The sequence below is a fragment of the Onychostoma macrolepis genome, chromosome 18 (assembly GCF_012432095.1).
Source record: "Onychostoma macrolepis isolate SWU-2019 chromosome 18, ASM1243209v1, whole genome shotgun sequence".
NCBI lineage: Eukaryota > Metazoa > Chordata > Actinopteri > Cypriniformes > Cyprinidae > Onychostoma > Onychostoma macrolepis.
In genome coordinates this window covers 33,036,051-33,051,684 of record NC_081172.1, presented here as the reverse complement: position 1 = coordinate 33,051,684, position 15,634 = coordinate 33,036,051, and the positions used below count along the sequence as shown (strand labels likewise).

The 15,634-nt window shown below is 37.5% G+C and overlaps 1 protein-coding gene across 1 annotated transcript in view; it reads left to right on the top strand.

The window, feature by feature from the left end:
- Window positions 1–15,634, top strand: part of cd276 (CD276 molecule) — a 103,860-nt gene that overhangs the window by 69,562 nt on the left and 18,664 nt on the right. Inside the window, exons 6-7 of the mRNA XM_058751277.1 lie at window positions 2,523–2,576; window positions 11,872–11,909. Of these exons, the coding sequence (XP_058607260.1) occupies window positions 2,523–2,576; window positions 11,872–11,894 (77 nt within the window). The 3' untranslated portion in view covers window positions 11,895–11,909. The remainder of the gene's footprint in view (window positions 1–2,522; window positions 2,577–11,871; window positions 11,910–15,634) is intronic.

The following is a 15,634-nucleotide window of genomic DNA, read 5'->3' as shown; positions in this document are numbered from 1 at the left end:
CAGTCGCTCAGTCCATCTCTCTCTCATAATGCTTATTTTACATAATACAGCAAGCTTTTACTACAGTAATACAAAGCTTTCAATGAAGCAACTCAAAGTTCCTTCGTTACTAGCTCTAAAGTGACATTTTGGAATTAGTAACGGAGACTGGGGATCAGCTGTTAAACAGTCAACTTTAGATTTAAATCCGTGGCGGAAGAAAGTAGTTCTGCACAAAAGGGGGCTTTTAAAGATACTTCGTTGTTGTTTCTAAATTGTTTACACACTCGTGCCGTTGAACTGTTGTATAAACACAATATCACACTCGTAGACGTGATATATGACTGTATATCGTGTGACACACACAGACAAACGCACACACACACACACACACACACAATATGTATGCAGTTTATTCTTTTTATGGTTAATTTCTGTGGTTTCTGTCTCCATAGAATACAGAAATTATATTATTGATATCAGCCATAACTAAGCAAAAATAAAAATAAAAACAATGTAATCTAAAAATGGACAAAAACACAACAAAATTGCTAAAAATGTAATCCGTGTGACCTCTGCATAACAAGAAGATGTGTCAATCGCCTTTCTGGTATTATTGATCTTCTCAGAAAAGATGGAAGCATCGCATTTGCTGTCGGAGAGCATTTCACTGGGAATCTGACTTGGGGGGGGGGGGTTTGTCAGTCTCTCCACAGTAGCAAAAAGAGTGCGAGAGTTGTTTAAGTTACTGTTTATAAGGTTTGAGAAGAAGGTCTGTCTAGCTGTGGCTAGTTCCACATTGAAAGCATGAAGGCTGTCTTTATAGATGCTGTAGTGAATTTCGATTTTCGTCTTCTGCCACATTCGCTCAGCTTTTCTGCATTGTCTTTTCATACTCTGAACTACTGTTGATCTTCTCCAAGGTGATTTTTGTCTGCCATTCTTCTTGCTGACCTTTACCGGAGCAATATCATCAATAACATTCTTAACTTTTGAGTTAAATGAGTCCAGGAGAAGATCAACAGGGTCTGCAGAAATGCTTGGTGTTAAAGACATAACCTTCATAAATTGCGCACTAGTGTTCTCATTAATGCATCTCTTTCTGACAGAGACAGATCTAGATTCAGTGGTAACAGAGATCAATATATCAAAGAAAATACAGAAGTGATCAGATAGTGCTACATCCTTAACAACAATGGATGAAATGTTTAGACCTTTACTGATGAGTAAATCTAGAGTGTGTCCACGATTGTGTGTGGGTCCATGCACATGCTGAATCAGGTCAAAAGTGTTTAAAACAGTTATAATTTCTTTTGCAGTTTTGATTTCTGCATTATCTATGTGAATATTAAAATCCCCTGCAATAGTAAAACAGTCAAACTCTGAGGAAATCATTGATAACAGGCTGGAGAGTATTTTGGAGGCCTGTAAATAATGATACACAGAACGCGTGGAGCACCTTTCAGCACAATACCTAGGTATTCAAAAGACAAATACTCACCAAATGACACTTGCTTGCATTGATAAACATCTTTAAATAGAGCAGCTACACCTCCACCTCTCCTAACAGTCCTGCAGACACTTGTAAAGTTAAAGTTAGGAGGGCTGTTTCATTGAGGACTGTTGCACTGCAGCTGTCTTCAAGCCATGTTTCATTTAGAAACATAAAATCCAGGTTGTTTGTGGTTATTAAATCATTGATCAGAAGTGATTTATTTTTTAGTCAGCGAATGTTTAAAAATGCTAACTTGATGGCATTACTTTGTGTCTCAGCAATCTTAGTTTGATGCATAATAGGCGTCAGATTAGATGGGTCAGCCGTATGGCTTGAGAAGGCCTTAGACTTTCTATCATGTGGTAAAACAGAGATAGAGAAAGCTACAGGCACACTGGGTTCCCGCTTGTTCTGTAAACATGTGTGAAAGTTGCTGCTATCATAGCAGGTACCCGACATATATCACTGAGAGCTGTTATCAGTTGTTTTTGGTTCACCTACAGCGGTCAGAGAGCTCTCACAGGAGGAGGGGGGGGGAGCTGGGCCTGCAGTCTTTGGTGGTTGTGGGGCCCGCCATTTTTTAGTTGATAACTGGGGGCTTGCAGCAAAAGAGTGGGAGAGTTTGGTCCCAGCATACACCAGTTCCTCCATTTTCTGTGAGAACCTTAGAAGTGGAGATGCTGGAGAGAGGGATAATGTGTCTGGTGAGCAGGGCTCTGGCTTTGGTGCCAGTGGTTCTCTACAGTAGACTGTAGAGAAAGCGATCGCAGCTCCTTGACATTGTAAAGCGTGTGATATCAAATCTGGTGTATTTTAGAGCAGCCTACATCTTTGGAAAGCTTGCTTGACAAGTCTTGATCTTTTCACATGGATTTCCACCTGCGGGCCACAAAGGTTGAATGTTGGCAAAATCAGACATTTTCAGGCATTCCTGAACTGTGTCTGTGAATGCATGTTTGTGCATCTGCCTCCTGAGGAACATGACGTGACTGCATTTGTGCTTGGAGACTCTAAACTCATTCCTTCTCATCTGTTTTTCTCCTTACAGAGGAAGAAGCGAAAGAACTTGAGGAAGCCAAAGAATTAGAAGAAGCCAAATCAGGTCAGTTACTTACAATATTTAGTTGAAATGTATACGCAAGTCTGAAATTATTGAAGGAACACTCCACTTTTTTTGAAAATAGGCTCATTTTACCGTTTTCGAATCCATTGTTTCCTATTTAAAACTTGACTCTTCTGTAGTTACATCATGCACTAAGACTGACGCTGTCGCAATGGCGCAATGATATGAAAGTAGTCCCCAGCTATAACATAACTAGTTACCTAGCTAGGGATTACTTTCAGGCACTGCGTAATATCATTGCGCCTGCTGCACCCATGGTTCCTTGATTATTACGCCGGAATGAGTGTATAGTTCCTAGCCATATCGGCCTAGAAAATTGCAACTTTTAATTTTCCATCAGTCTTAGTGCACGATGTAACAACAGAAGAATCAAGTTTTAAATGGGAAACATATCGAAACTCTTTGATCATTTTTGAGCGAGATGCTAACGGTCTAATCAGATTCAATGATCTATGCTAAGCTACACTAAAAGTGCTACCGCCAGACCCGGAGATCTGCTGAATGGATTTGAAAACGGTAAAACTCAACTGTTTAACTCTTGGGGAGTTGAAAAATGAGCCTATTTTCCAAAAAAAAAAAAGTGGAGTGTTTCTTTAAGGCTTTTTAATGTTTTTGAAAAAGTCTGCATTTATTTAATCGAAAATGCAGTAAAAACTCTGTGAATATCTGTTCAAATGTAATTTATTTTTGTGATGAAATATGAATTTCCAGCATCATTACTCCAGTCTTCAGTGTCACATGATCTTCAGAAATCATTCTAATATGCTGATTTGCTGCTTGAGAAACATTTCTGATTATTATCAATGTTGAAAACTGCCCGATATTTTTATGGAAACTGTGATACGTTTTATTTTTCAGGATTCACAGATGAATAGAAAGTTCAAAAGAACAGCCTTTATTTGACACTTTTTTGGTACTTTTGTAACATTATAAATGTCTTTACTGTCACAGGAATAATATTATTATAATTAAAAAAGATATTTATATAGGAGACAGTTATTTTAAATTGTATTGTTTTTTCCTCGAATAACGGTGAGCAAAAGAGACTTCTTTTAAAAACAAAAATAAATCTGACTTATTACAATCTTTTGAGATTTAGAATAATAGTTGTGTGATCACATGACAGATGTAAAAGTCTCCACTGCGAATAACAGAAGATATGAAGAATGCTATACATTTTTTGGTAGATATCTCTTGTATTAATGCTCGCTATTCTGGGCTCCAGCCCGACAGTCAAAAAGAGTCATGGTTGAGTCTCTTAATGACTCTCAATGGCATTGTAGTAATTATGATATTTAATTAATTATGATATATACTTTGTGAGAGTAAATGCGAAACAAATGTGAAGAGCGTAAAAACAGGACTCTAGCCCTGAACAGATCTGATCTCTCTCAGCTGGAATCCGTCTCGTCGTCTGATCTGGATCCGTGGCTCTCGTGAGTGTTTGTGGCTGTCGAGCGTCTCGGGTGAAGGCCAGAGTCCGGCTCGCTCCCCCTGTGGCTTTAATGCCATTAAAGATTCATTTGACTCCTTTAGTCTGATTGAATTATTCAGCCTGGCCGTGAGCAGCAGAGTTAATACTATGAGATTTTAATAAGCAGGCAGGTGAAGAGGGTCAGAGACAGAGAGGAGAGAAAGAGACTCAGACAGAGGTGTGTGTGTGTGTGTGAGTGTGTGTGAGTGTGTGTGTGTGTGCGTGTCAGATGATGTGATGTGCCGTGTTGACAGGCTGGGATTCCCTCGTGCCGCTTTAGCATCAGCACGTTCTCATTTGTCTCTCATTGGACTCAGAGTCATTATAACTCTGTTGATGCGTGCGAATGAATGTCTGGCACACAGAGATTCGATGAGAGTCGATAGTCAATGCAGCAAATCCCAGCAAATACGTGTATTGTAATTACATAGTCCTAAAGAAATGATGTGATCACTTTTCCCCGTATACTTTATGCAACAGGTGTCCACATTTAATTGCAAAATATTGTTAGGAAGTTGTTGGCATGCAAACGTATGGCATTTTATAAGCATCATTACCACATCCGTCCAAAAAAAAAAAAAAACAGTACAAAGAGAAAATTATTATTTTAGGATAAAGAAAGTAGTTAATTAAACTTGAAAATAAAGTTACTTGAAATAAATAACGTTAACTAAAATAAAATATAAAAAAGCGTATTTTATTTCAGCTTGTTGACAAGGCAACATTTCTCCTTTTCATTTAGTTTACAAGTGAGAAATTTATGTCTTAAGCATAAAACGTATAGTCTCACAAAGTCGTATTAAATTTCCCATTGTTGGCAGACACTTTCCATTGACCTACTTTAATTGTTATTTTATTTTATTTTATTTTATTTTATTTTATTTTATTATTTTATTTTATTTTATTTTATTTTATTTTATTTTATTTTATTTTATTTTATTTTATTTTATTTTATTTTATTTTATTTTATTTTATTTTATTTTATTTTATTTTATTTTATTTTATTGAAAACATTCCATAAACATGCTGGCAGGTTGGATTTTTCTCAAGCACAATCTATAAACAATACTATTTATACTTCAATTGTGAAATATTGTAATGTACAGATCATTTTAAAACCTTAATAAAACATGGCAAATTGGTCTGGGTTTGTTGCTGCATCACAAACACTTTTTACTGACATTTTGAGGCTGTTGAATTCTACCTAGCTTTCACAGCACTTCTAAAACTTTTATTTAGTCTGTATTTTGTTGTAGCAGAAGGTTTGTTCCTGCAGTGTTATGGAGCTGCTGCGTTGTATGAAACGCTCTGTACTTGCTGGGCTGCTTCATTTTCATTGAGCCTTCTTCCCTCACCATCTGCTGCTTGCTTTCTGCAAACTGATGATTGTCGTGATCTGGCGGATGCATTGAGTCCATCTGTACAGTGGTTTGTCCTGGAGGCAACACTGTGAGCCTCAGATGGCTTTCTCTGTCATCACTCTCATCGCCTCGCTCAAGGCTGCACCTTAAAGATGGATGGCTTTTATCACAGCGCTGTTTAAAGATTAAACCCAACAAGCTTATCATGCTATTCTTGCCTTTGAGAGCCGATGGCTAAAGATCGTTTAATTGCCTTTCCTGAATGGTTCGTTTTGTGTGAGAAATAGTCATTTATGCCGACAGGTCAAGGACAGGGTCGCTTTATTTTGCCCCCTACTGGACAGTATATTATAGCTGTGCGTAAATTTGCTTTCAATTGACCACAAACACACTGACAGCGATTTTATGAGCAATGCAAATATTGCTGAAAAAAAGGAACAGAAATCAACTTTATACAAATTATGAATGTTTATGATGCATTATAATACATATTGTAAAATATGTCTAATTTCTGTTGAAGTTGGATAAAATTGGTTCTGTTGAATAAAACGAACAAAAAATGAAAAAACCCAACAAATTTACTAAAACGGTTTCTAAAATGAAAAGAAAATATAAAATGTTTAAAAATAATAATAAAAATTACGAAAACATAATAAAAATGTCTAAAAATGAACTAAACTATGTTAGTAAAACTAATAAAGATGACAAATACAACAATATTACTAAAATTGTAACTAAAATGAAAATAGAAAAATATGTACATATGAACAAAAACTAATAAAAATGACAAAAACAGTAAAACTTAATAAAATGAAAATGAAAAAAAAAAAATGACTAAAACTGTAACGGAGTCAACGAGAAGTGAGGTGAGCGGATCCAAGTGCAAGCTTTTATTTCTTAACATGGAACAGCAAACAGGTATGGCACGGGCAAGACAAGAGTATTCCTACACTATCCAGAGGGCTTGACAAGAGGGGTAATCCGACAACTTGAGCAATAGTCCAAGCAGAAGCAAACAGAGTACAAAACGACAAGACTAAAGAGAGATCCAAGGCAGGCTATAATCTTCAGGGCTGGCAGAGAACAGACAATAATCGAGAGTCACAGGCTAGGATAAAGATACAAATGACTCAGGCAATAACTAGATAAACTAGACTTAAACTTAGACTCAGAAAACACGGAAGGGCTCCGTAATGTAGCTATCACTGGGAGAGCGATAAACGCTAGACAATACTCGGCAGTGAGAAAGAGGAAGTCCATGGCTTATGTAGCATGCCTGATTGAATTCAGCTGTGTTTGTGTACTCAGTGCATTCGGCTGTGTATGTGTAATCAGTGCAATGGATGATGGGAACTGTAGTCCGGAGTGAAGTGCAACAGTTAGTGTGGTGCAAGAGTCCATAGTAGTGAGCGGGTGATCTCTGGTGGTGAGCGAACGGAAGTGCATGAACAGGATTCGTGACAAAAACGTAAAATTAAAAATAACTAAAAACTAAAACAAAAAAATCTTATTTAAAATATTAACAAAAACTATAATATATAAAATAGCAGTTCTAAGCATTCAGACTTATGACTTTTGCATAACCAATGTTTATAAAAGTATTAAAGGATTCAAATATGACAGTTATAATACAGTACATTATAATATGTAATTATTCATTGTTAATATTTTAAATATTATAAAACATAATAAGCAAAATCTGGTGTTGATCATGTTGTAATGCATTATACTGATATTAAAGGTATAACCAGGAATGCATTCATATTGTTATGTTAGGGGTAATTTATGAGCAAACACAGCTGATATTATTATGAATGCATTATAATCCATCAATAACACCTTTATGGTGCATTATACAGGCAGACCATACAGAGTGTTATGAAACTTCAATTGCGTGATATGAAAGTATTTTCTCTGCTAAGAGTTGCTGCTGTAAATAAATCTGATCAGTTCTGCTCACCCACACCCACACACGCCTCATAACAGCTTTCATATTACAGTCATTTAAGCTCTTGTTCCTCCCGCATACAAACATAAGAGCAAAACATTCAGAAGTGCAGTCGCCTCGTATCCTAATACATATAATCATATCAGTGAACGAACGTAAAGCATCTTATAAATCATGAGTTGGGGTCATGGTTTTATCATGAATTTGTGCAATTTTCATAGATGTGAACAAAACACTAACCCTGAGTTATTAAATCTTGGCATGTAACTGTGGAAGCTGTATGTAAATATATGTGCACATATTAAATTTCCATATATGAAATATATTTTCAGATGAAGTGAAAATGTATATGAAACCTATTAAAAATGAGAAAATATCTTGCCCATACAAATATGCATGTTTTTGTGTGTGTAATACATTTTTGGAAATATGTCATATGCATCAGAATCAGAATGAGCTTTATTGCCTGGTATGTTTACACATACGAGGAATTTGTTTTCGTGACAGAAGCTTCCACAGTGCAACAGAATGACAGCGACAGAACAAAAACACAGATCATAAAAGAATAAAAAATAGAACAAGTGAATAAGGAATAACAATATACAAATTGACAATTGTATGTACAGGTATATTACAATAGACAGTTTTGTATGTACAGGTATATTATGTGCAGATTGAAATTTAGACTAAGTATGTGTGTTAGATAAATAAGTGTATAAATAGTGTGTGATCCACAACTGTCAGTTGTTTATGAGATGGATTGCCTGAGGGAAGAAACTGTTCCTGTGTTGGTCGTTCTGGTGCTCAGGGCTCTGTAGCGTCAACCAGACGGCAACAGTTCAAAGAGCGAGTGTGCTGGATGTGAGGGTCCAGAGTGATTTTGCCATCCCTTTTGCTCACTCTGGATAAGTACAGTTCTTGGAGAGTGGGGAGGGTTGTACCAATGATTCCCTCAGCAGTCCAGACTACTCTCTGTAGTCTTCTGAGGTCAGGGTTGGTAGCTGAGCTGAACCAGACAGTTATTGATGTGCAGAGGATGGATTCAATGATGGTGGAGTAGAACTGATTTAGCAGCTCCTGTGGCAGGATGAGCTTCCTCAGCTGGCGAAACCTCCTGTCTGTAAACTGACTCGTCACCGTCCTGGATGAGGCCGATCAGTGTGCTGTCGTCTGCAAACTTCAGGAGCTTGACAGAGGGGTCTTTAGATGTGCAGTCATTGGTGTAGAGAGAGAAGAACAGTGGGGAGAGAACACAGCCCTGAGGAGCTCCAGTGCTGATCGTACGGGTGCTGGATGTGTATTTTCCCAGCCTCACTAGCTGCTGTCTGTCTGTCAGGAAGCTGGTGATCCACTGACAGACGGAGGTGGGGACGGAGAGCTGAGTTAGTTTGGGCAGGAGGTTTGGGATGATAGTGTTAAAAGCTGAGCCGAAGTCCACAAACAGGATCCTCACAAGTCCCTGGTCTGTCTAGATGTTGCAGAACATAATGCAGTCCCATGTTGACTGCATCATCCACAGACCTGTTTGCTCTGTAGGCAAACTGAAGAGGATCCAGCAAGGGTCCAGTAATGTCCTTCAGGTGGGTCAGCACCAGTTTTTCAAAAGACTTCATGACCACAGATGTTAGAGCCACAGGCCTGTAGTCATTTAGTCCTGTAATTTTGGGTTTCTTTGAGATGGGATGATGGTGGAGCGTTTGAAGCGTGAAGGAACTTCGCACAGCTCCAGTGATCTGTTGAAGATCTGTGTGAAGATATGGGCCAGCTGGTCAGCACAGGATTTCAGACAGACTGGTGTAACACAATCTGGGCCTGGTGCTTTTTTCCTTTTCTGCTTCCAGAAGACCTGGCGCACCTCGTCTTCACTGATTGGGGGTTGCTGGAGGTGTTAATGGTCGTGTGGAGAGGGGTTCAGGGCGAGTGTGGGGTGTTTTTTCAAACCTGCAGTAGAACTCATTCAGATCGTCTGCCAGTTGTTGATTCTCCACAGTGTTGGGGGATGGTGTCTTGTAGTTGGTGAGTCTTGCAGTGAACCACGGTTTGTCGTTGTTGTAAGTTAAATGAGTCCTGGTAGGAATGCACATATCTTCACAGAAACTGATATAAGATGTTACAGTCTATGTGAGCTCGTCCAGATTGTTTCCAGCAGCTTCAAAAACACTCCAATCAGTGCTTCAGACAGGGGAATTAGTTCAGGAACAGAATGGTTAGAGTGAGTGGGTTTGGGGATACCAGCTGTGTGTGCAGACACCAGCGGTGCATCCCTCACACTGGATACCAGACTGGGATACCGAAAGACAGACTTTGAAGATCTGGGTGCAACAGATGACAAGAACTGACAAGACTCCTGACGATCAGCTGTGTCGTGACGTGACTCTGGAAGTTCAGCTGTGACTTGACTTAATTCATGAAGATCTGCGGTGTCCTGGCCTGACTCAGGATTGGCAGCTGTGACGTGACGGGGTGCTGTTGTGTCCTCCCTTTTGGGATCAGGCTCCGCTGTCGCCGCCATTTTGTGAATGCGCTCTGGTGCAGCCACCATTTCAGTCACAGACGCTGTGTCGCGTTCCTCCTCCGCGACACCCACAGTAAACAAAGAGCCAGCACATAGCAAAGCATAGTCCATAAAGTCCTTTAAACTACAATTAAACTTCCCCTCAGGTAACCATGACTTTATGGGCTCACTTAGTCCGAAACTGTCTTTTAATATGACCTCATCGAAAGGTACCCTATAAGATAACTCTTGTCGCAGGTCGAGCAGCTGGTCAACTTTGTCCATACCTGGCCAGGGTCCTTTAGAAAAGCTGATGGATCCTCGTGAGGCCGAGTATTCTGTAACAGGGCGAACGAGACGTGAGGCTTGCGGATCCATACGCAAAGCTTTATTCTTAGACATACACAGGCAGGGTCGAGCATCAGCATACAGATATGTATAAGGCAAGACAAAGAGTATTCCTAGGGCTGGCGTAGATCATCGATCGGCGAACAGAATCCAGAGGGCTTGACAACAGGGGTAATCCAGAAACATGAGCAATAGTCCAGATGGGGTACAAACAGAGTCCGAGCGGCGAGACAAGGGTTAATCCAAGATACACAGGCAGGAAACAGGAAACAAGGCAACATGAAATTACTAGACTAAACTAGAACTAGAAACTAGACTCCGTAAAGCAGCTATCACTAGGTGAGTGATGAACGCAGAACAATACTAAAGACTAAACAGAAACACGGAATGGCTCGGTAAAGCAGCTAACACTAGGAGAGTGATAAATACAATACTCAGTGATCTGAACGAGGAAGTCCATGGCTTATAAAGCATGTCGGATTGGATCAGTGCGTTCAGCTGTGTGTATGTGTAATCAGTGCAATGGATGATGGGAACTGTAGTCCGGAGTGGCATGTAACAGTCTGTGTGGTGTGAGAGTCAATATGATGAAGAGGCGACCTCTTGTGGAAGTCTATGGACCGAATTCATGACAGAGAGATACATGTATATCCACCTTAAAACCCGTCAATACATGGTGATATGAGTAATATACAATTAGTAAATATTAGTATTTGAATTAAAATTACAAAACGTATAAATACACAGGTTTTTGTATACATGTCATTTTAATAAAGTTGCTTATATAAATAAAATATATTTAAATAATAAATGTATCATTGACGTGGTTGCTACATACAAAAATAATCATATATGTAACTTATTATATATTAATTTATTTCTTGTTTAGTTTAAGTTTAATTACGAAAATAAAAGTCTATAAGAAACTATAAAGAAATAAAAACCAATAAAAGTGACAAAAACACAAGAAAATAACTAAATTTTTCCTAAAATTAAAAACGTATACGAAAAAATTATATACTATTATATAAAAACTATAATAGTATATCAGTGATACTAAAATAACACTGTTCAAAGTGTTCAGACTTTTTGCATGGCCGATGTTTATAAAGGCAAAGAAACGGAGTTTACAGTACAGACAGAATAAAGTATATATAACACACACACACACACACACATTCTTCGTTTCTCTCCCACTGTCAGTTTTATTTTTTTCCTCCATTGACGTCATGGTTATAGAATTTTTCATGCCATTCATGCCGTGTCTGTCTGGCATGGGATTGCAACCCTTGGCAACTGAACTGAGCGCCCCAGGGATCTCCATTCATCCGGCTCCTTCAGACGTGCCCATGTGTGTGTTTGTGTTTGCATGTATTGTGTTGTGCTGCTTGCTCACAGTTAAATGTCACACACTGTGGCACCGCTAAAAAACAGCAGCTGAAAACACAGGTCTTGTGTTTGAGTGTTGGGCAGGTTGTAATGATGTTGGGTGTAGACTGCAGTTTGCTCTCCGGGGAGTATGAGCCTGAGATGGTTGTTACTAGCTCAGACCAGCTCAATACTGCTTTTTTTTTACTAGCCTCGAGTTGTTTACCTCTTCTTTTTTCCACGTCCTTAAAGAAAACTCTCTTCTTCTCCCTGTGTTTCAGCTGCAACACCTCTAAAGAGCTAAAGTTGGAGACCACAGGTAAGACTCTTTATCATTTAGCTCTGGCCAAAATATGCTGTTATTTCACTGGTATATTTATGATAGTGTTTATTTTATTTTTTTAAATATATTTTCAACAAAATCTTCTTTTTCTTTTTGGATAAGTTTATCAAAACAAAATTTATAAAATGTTTCAAACCAGACAATTTGATCATTCTGGGAAATTTTGAATCCTGGCAACATGGTCCATTTATTTTATTAAATACAATTTTTGAAATGTAATATTTGAAAGAAAGTGAAAGTGAAGTGACGAGTGGCCAAGTATGGTGACTAATACTCTGAATTTGTGCTCTGCATTTAACCCATCCAAGTGCACACACACACAGCAGTGAGTAGTGAACACACACACACACACACACACACACACACACCTGGAGCAGTGGGCAGCCATTTCTGCTGCGGCGGCCGGGGAGCAGTTGGGGATTCGGTTCTTGCTCAAGGGTCTCACCTCAGTTGTGGTATTGAGGGTGGAAGAGAGTGCTGGTCATTCACTCCCCTCCACATACAATCCCTGCTGGACCTGAGACTCCAACTCTCTAACCATTAGGCCACGACTGCCCTAATATTTATTATATATATAATTTTTATACATATATGTATATTAGTTTTTTATAAGTGACAAGTTTTTTTTTTTTTAAGTTTGATATTTTAAAGATTCTGAAAATGCCCCATATTATGTGTGTATGGTTATAGGGAATTCATACTGAAAAATGAAACACAAGTAAATAAATAAATACACAAATAAAAAGCCTTCAAATTCTTACATTTATTTATTTATTTATTTATTATAATTGTACAAATATGTAATGAAATAATTTCAAATATTTATAAATATTTTATAATGTGTATTTATAAACATATACATGTATATGTATTATACAGTAGGCTATAATACAAATTGCCCCATATGTCGTGTGTACGGTTATGGGGAATTCATACTGAAAAATTTAAAACTAAAGTAAATAAATGACTAAATAAAAAAAAATCCTACAAACTTACAATTATTTATTGATATAATTTGACATTATTATATACATTTACAAATATGTAATTAAATAATTTAAAATGTAAACAAAATGTAGAAATAATGTAAAAAAGTAGAATGTGTATTTATAAACACACATATAGTATAATACACATTTCTATAGGTTTGATATGTTGTGTGTGCGGTTATGGGTAATTCTTACTGAAAATGAAAATAATTCCTACAAATTCTTAATGTATTATTCCAGTTTAATTCAGCTTAAATTTAAAATTTTGCATCCTGCTGCCTCACTTGAAATTCTGGAATTGGATCGGTGATTAAAATCCATTTTCAATTCAATTCTGAATGGCACACAACCCCGTCTGTGACAAGTGTTTTCAAGCAGCATGCTCTGCGGCAATCTCCATTTTAATAAAGCGTCATTATCTTTATTCCGTGAAGGGTGTTCAGAAGTTCCCGAAGTCTTGACATTCTGCTTCGAATAATATCCACTAGGTCAATGGTTGCCATGACGAATTCATTTCAGTGTCAAGTCATTAAAGTGGCCTGGTGGACTCTCCTCTGCCCTACCATGCTAAGCCTGATTACTGCTAATCACCAGCCCTTTGAATCATTAAAATGCCAGTCACAGGTGCAAACGTATAGGGACGAGGTTGCAGGACAAAATCTATTTGAAACAGAGGGGGAGTTCGAGAGAAGATGAAAAAAAAAAACTGCCTGTTGCTAAGACAAGGAAATTAAATGGCATAGTTTGCTTTCCCAGACACGTAGGAGGCAGACTGACACACTGACATCGACAAGTCACACTATTTTTAGCTGCCACTCTCACGTCTTAATTACAAAGTAAAGAATAAGTGATTCCGTCTCTCGTGTGAGAAATTGGCATTGTGTTTTTAATCGGAGACCATGCCAGTGCACTGTCTAGGGACGTTAGCTTATGTTCTGACAAAACACAAACATCGTTTAGATCACAGCAAATGGAGTAGATGTGTCCATCATATCTAAAGTAACCAGGCTTGCTGAGATTAGGAATATTGCATTAATATTATCGTCATGAGCGGATGGTGGTTTTCTAAACTCAACACAACAATCTTACTTTGCTTTCTTTGTTCACTGTGCTGAGGAGGAAGACTGACCCAGTGCCCCTGGTGATGTCCAGTGCGCCCAAGGCAACTTGAACTGCTTTGTTTCCAGATCTGTGTTTGTTTGCACTAGGCTATTTTTGGAAATTGCATCATGAACCCTTGTAAAAGGCCTGAGGGCTTCCCTAGTTTCATAACATCATCGATCTCTGCTGTTCTTCTGAGAACTGTGGGTTCTTGACCTGCAAGAGCTGTTTGGGAGTCTTTGGGCGCATCATATAGGAAGGATATCATATGAGCTTTTATTCAGAGGGAACGATGTAGATAAATGAGGGAATGATCTTTTTCCGGCAAGAATTTGCAGTTCAGTCTGTGCTGCTGATGATAAACATGTGATTTATTTATTTTTTCTAAATCTTGTTTGCATTAAGATGATAAAAAGCTGATTTAGTTATTGCTTTTGATTTGACTGCTGAAACTAAGATTTTTAAAACAGGAGAGGTCCAAGGATTGAGCCCCGGGGGTCTCCACGTGTCATTGGGATCCATTTAGATTCATAATTGCCTGTTTTTATGTAATATGGCCAAAATCAGCTGAGGACCATCTCAGGGGTCCTCTCCAGTTCTCTAGTCTGTCCTGGTGCATATTGTGGTTGATGGAGTCAAAAGCAGCATCTAATAATAAAACTAGCATTGATATTTTCTTTGAATCAGTATTTAGCAAGGACATATGAGTCTTTATCGAGGCAGAAAAAATGTAGATGAAGTGATGAACAGGACCTTGTGACCAGCGTATGTTTTTTGTTTGTTTGTTTGTTTTAAATAAATGAATAAATCAACAGCCCTTTAAATGAGCTGCAGCCACCTAATGGTCTTTTTGGGAAGGTTGGCGAGGAGTTGTAGTACAGTCTGTCATGCTGGTAATGAATGTGTGAATGATTTTTTTCTAAATCTTGTTTGCATGCAGACTTCTGCATGACCTGATTTAGTTATTGCTTTGACATGACATGCGCGGCCCCCTCCAATCCCTCCACAGCACACACACACTCACATTCTTCTGCTCTCTCACTTTTCGAGGGGTCCAAAGTAAATTAAACATCTGCGGACGAATGAATGAGCAAAAGTGCACATTAATTGGTGCGATATAGTGGAGAAATCAGAATCTAATTGCTACTGTAAATGCAGCCATAATTGATAATCAATAGGAAAAAAAAATCCATTTATGACAATATTTTATTGGTTATTTCTAATTTGCATTACCATACTTTTTTTTTTTTTAATAGTAGTAACATCTAGATAATTATACATATCGATTTTAAGAAAATATTTAAAGAAACATTTAAGTAGTGCTGTCAAACAATTAATCGCAATTAATCACACCCAAAATAAGTTTGTTTACATACTATATGTATGTGTACTCTTTATTTATTATGTATATATATATATATATATATATATATATATATATATATATATATATATATATATATATATATATATATATATATATATATATATATATATATATATATATATATATATATATATATATGTAATATAAATTTAATATATATTTAATATATAAACAGCATATTTTTTAAATATATACATGCAAGTGTTTCTAATTATATATACATA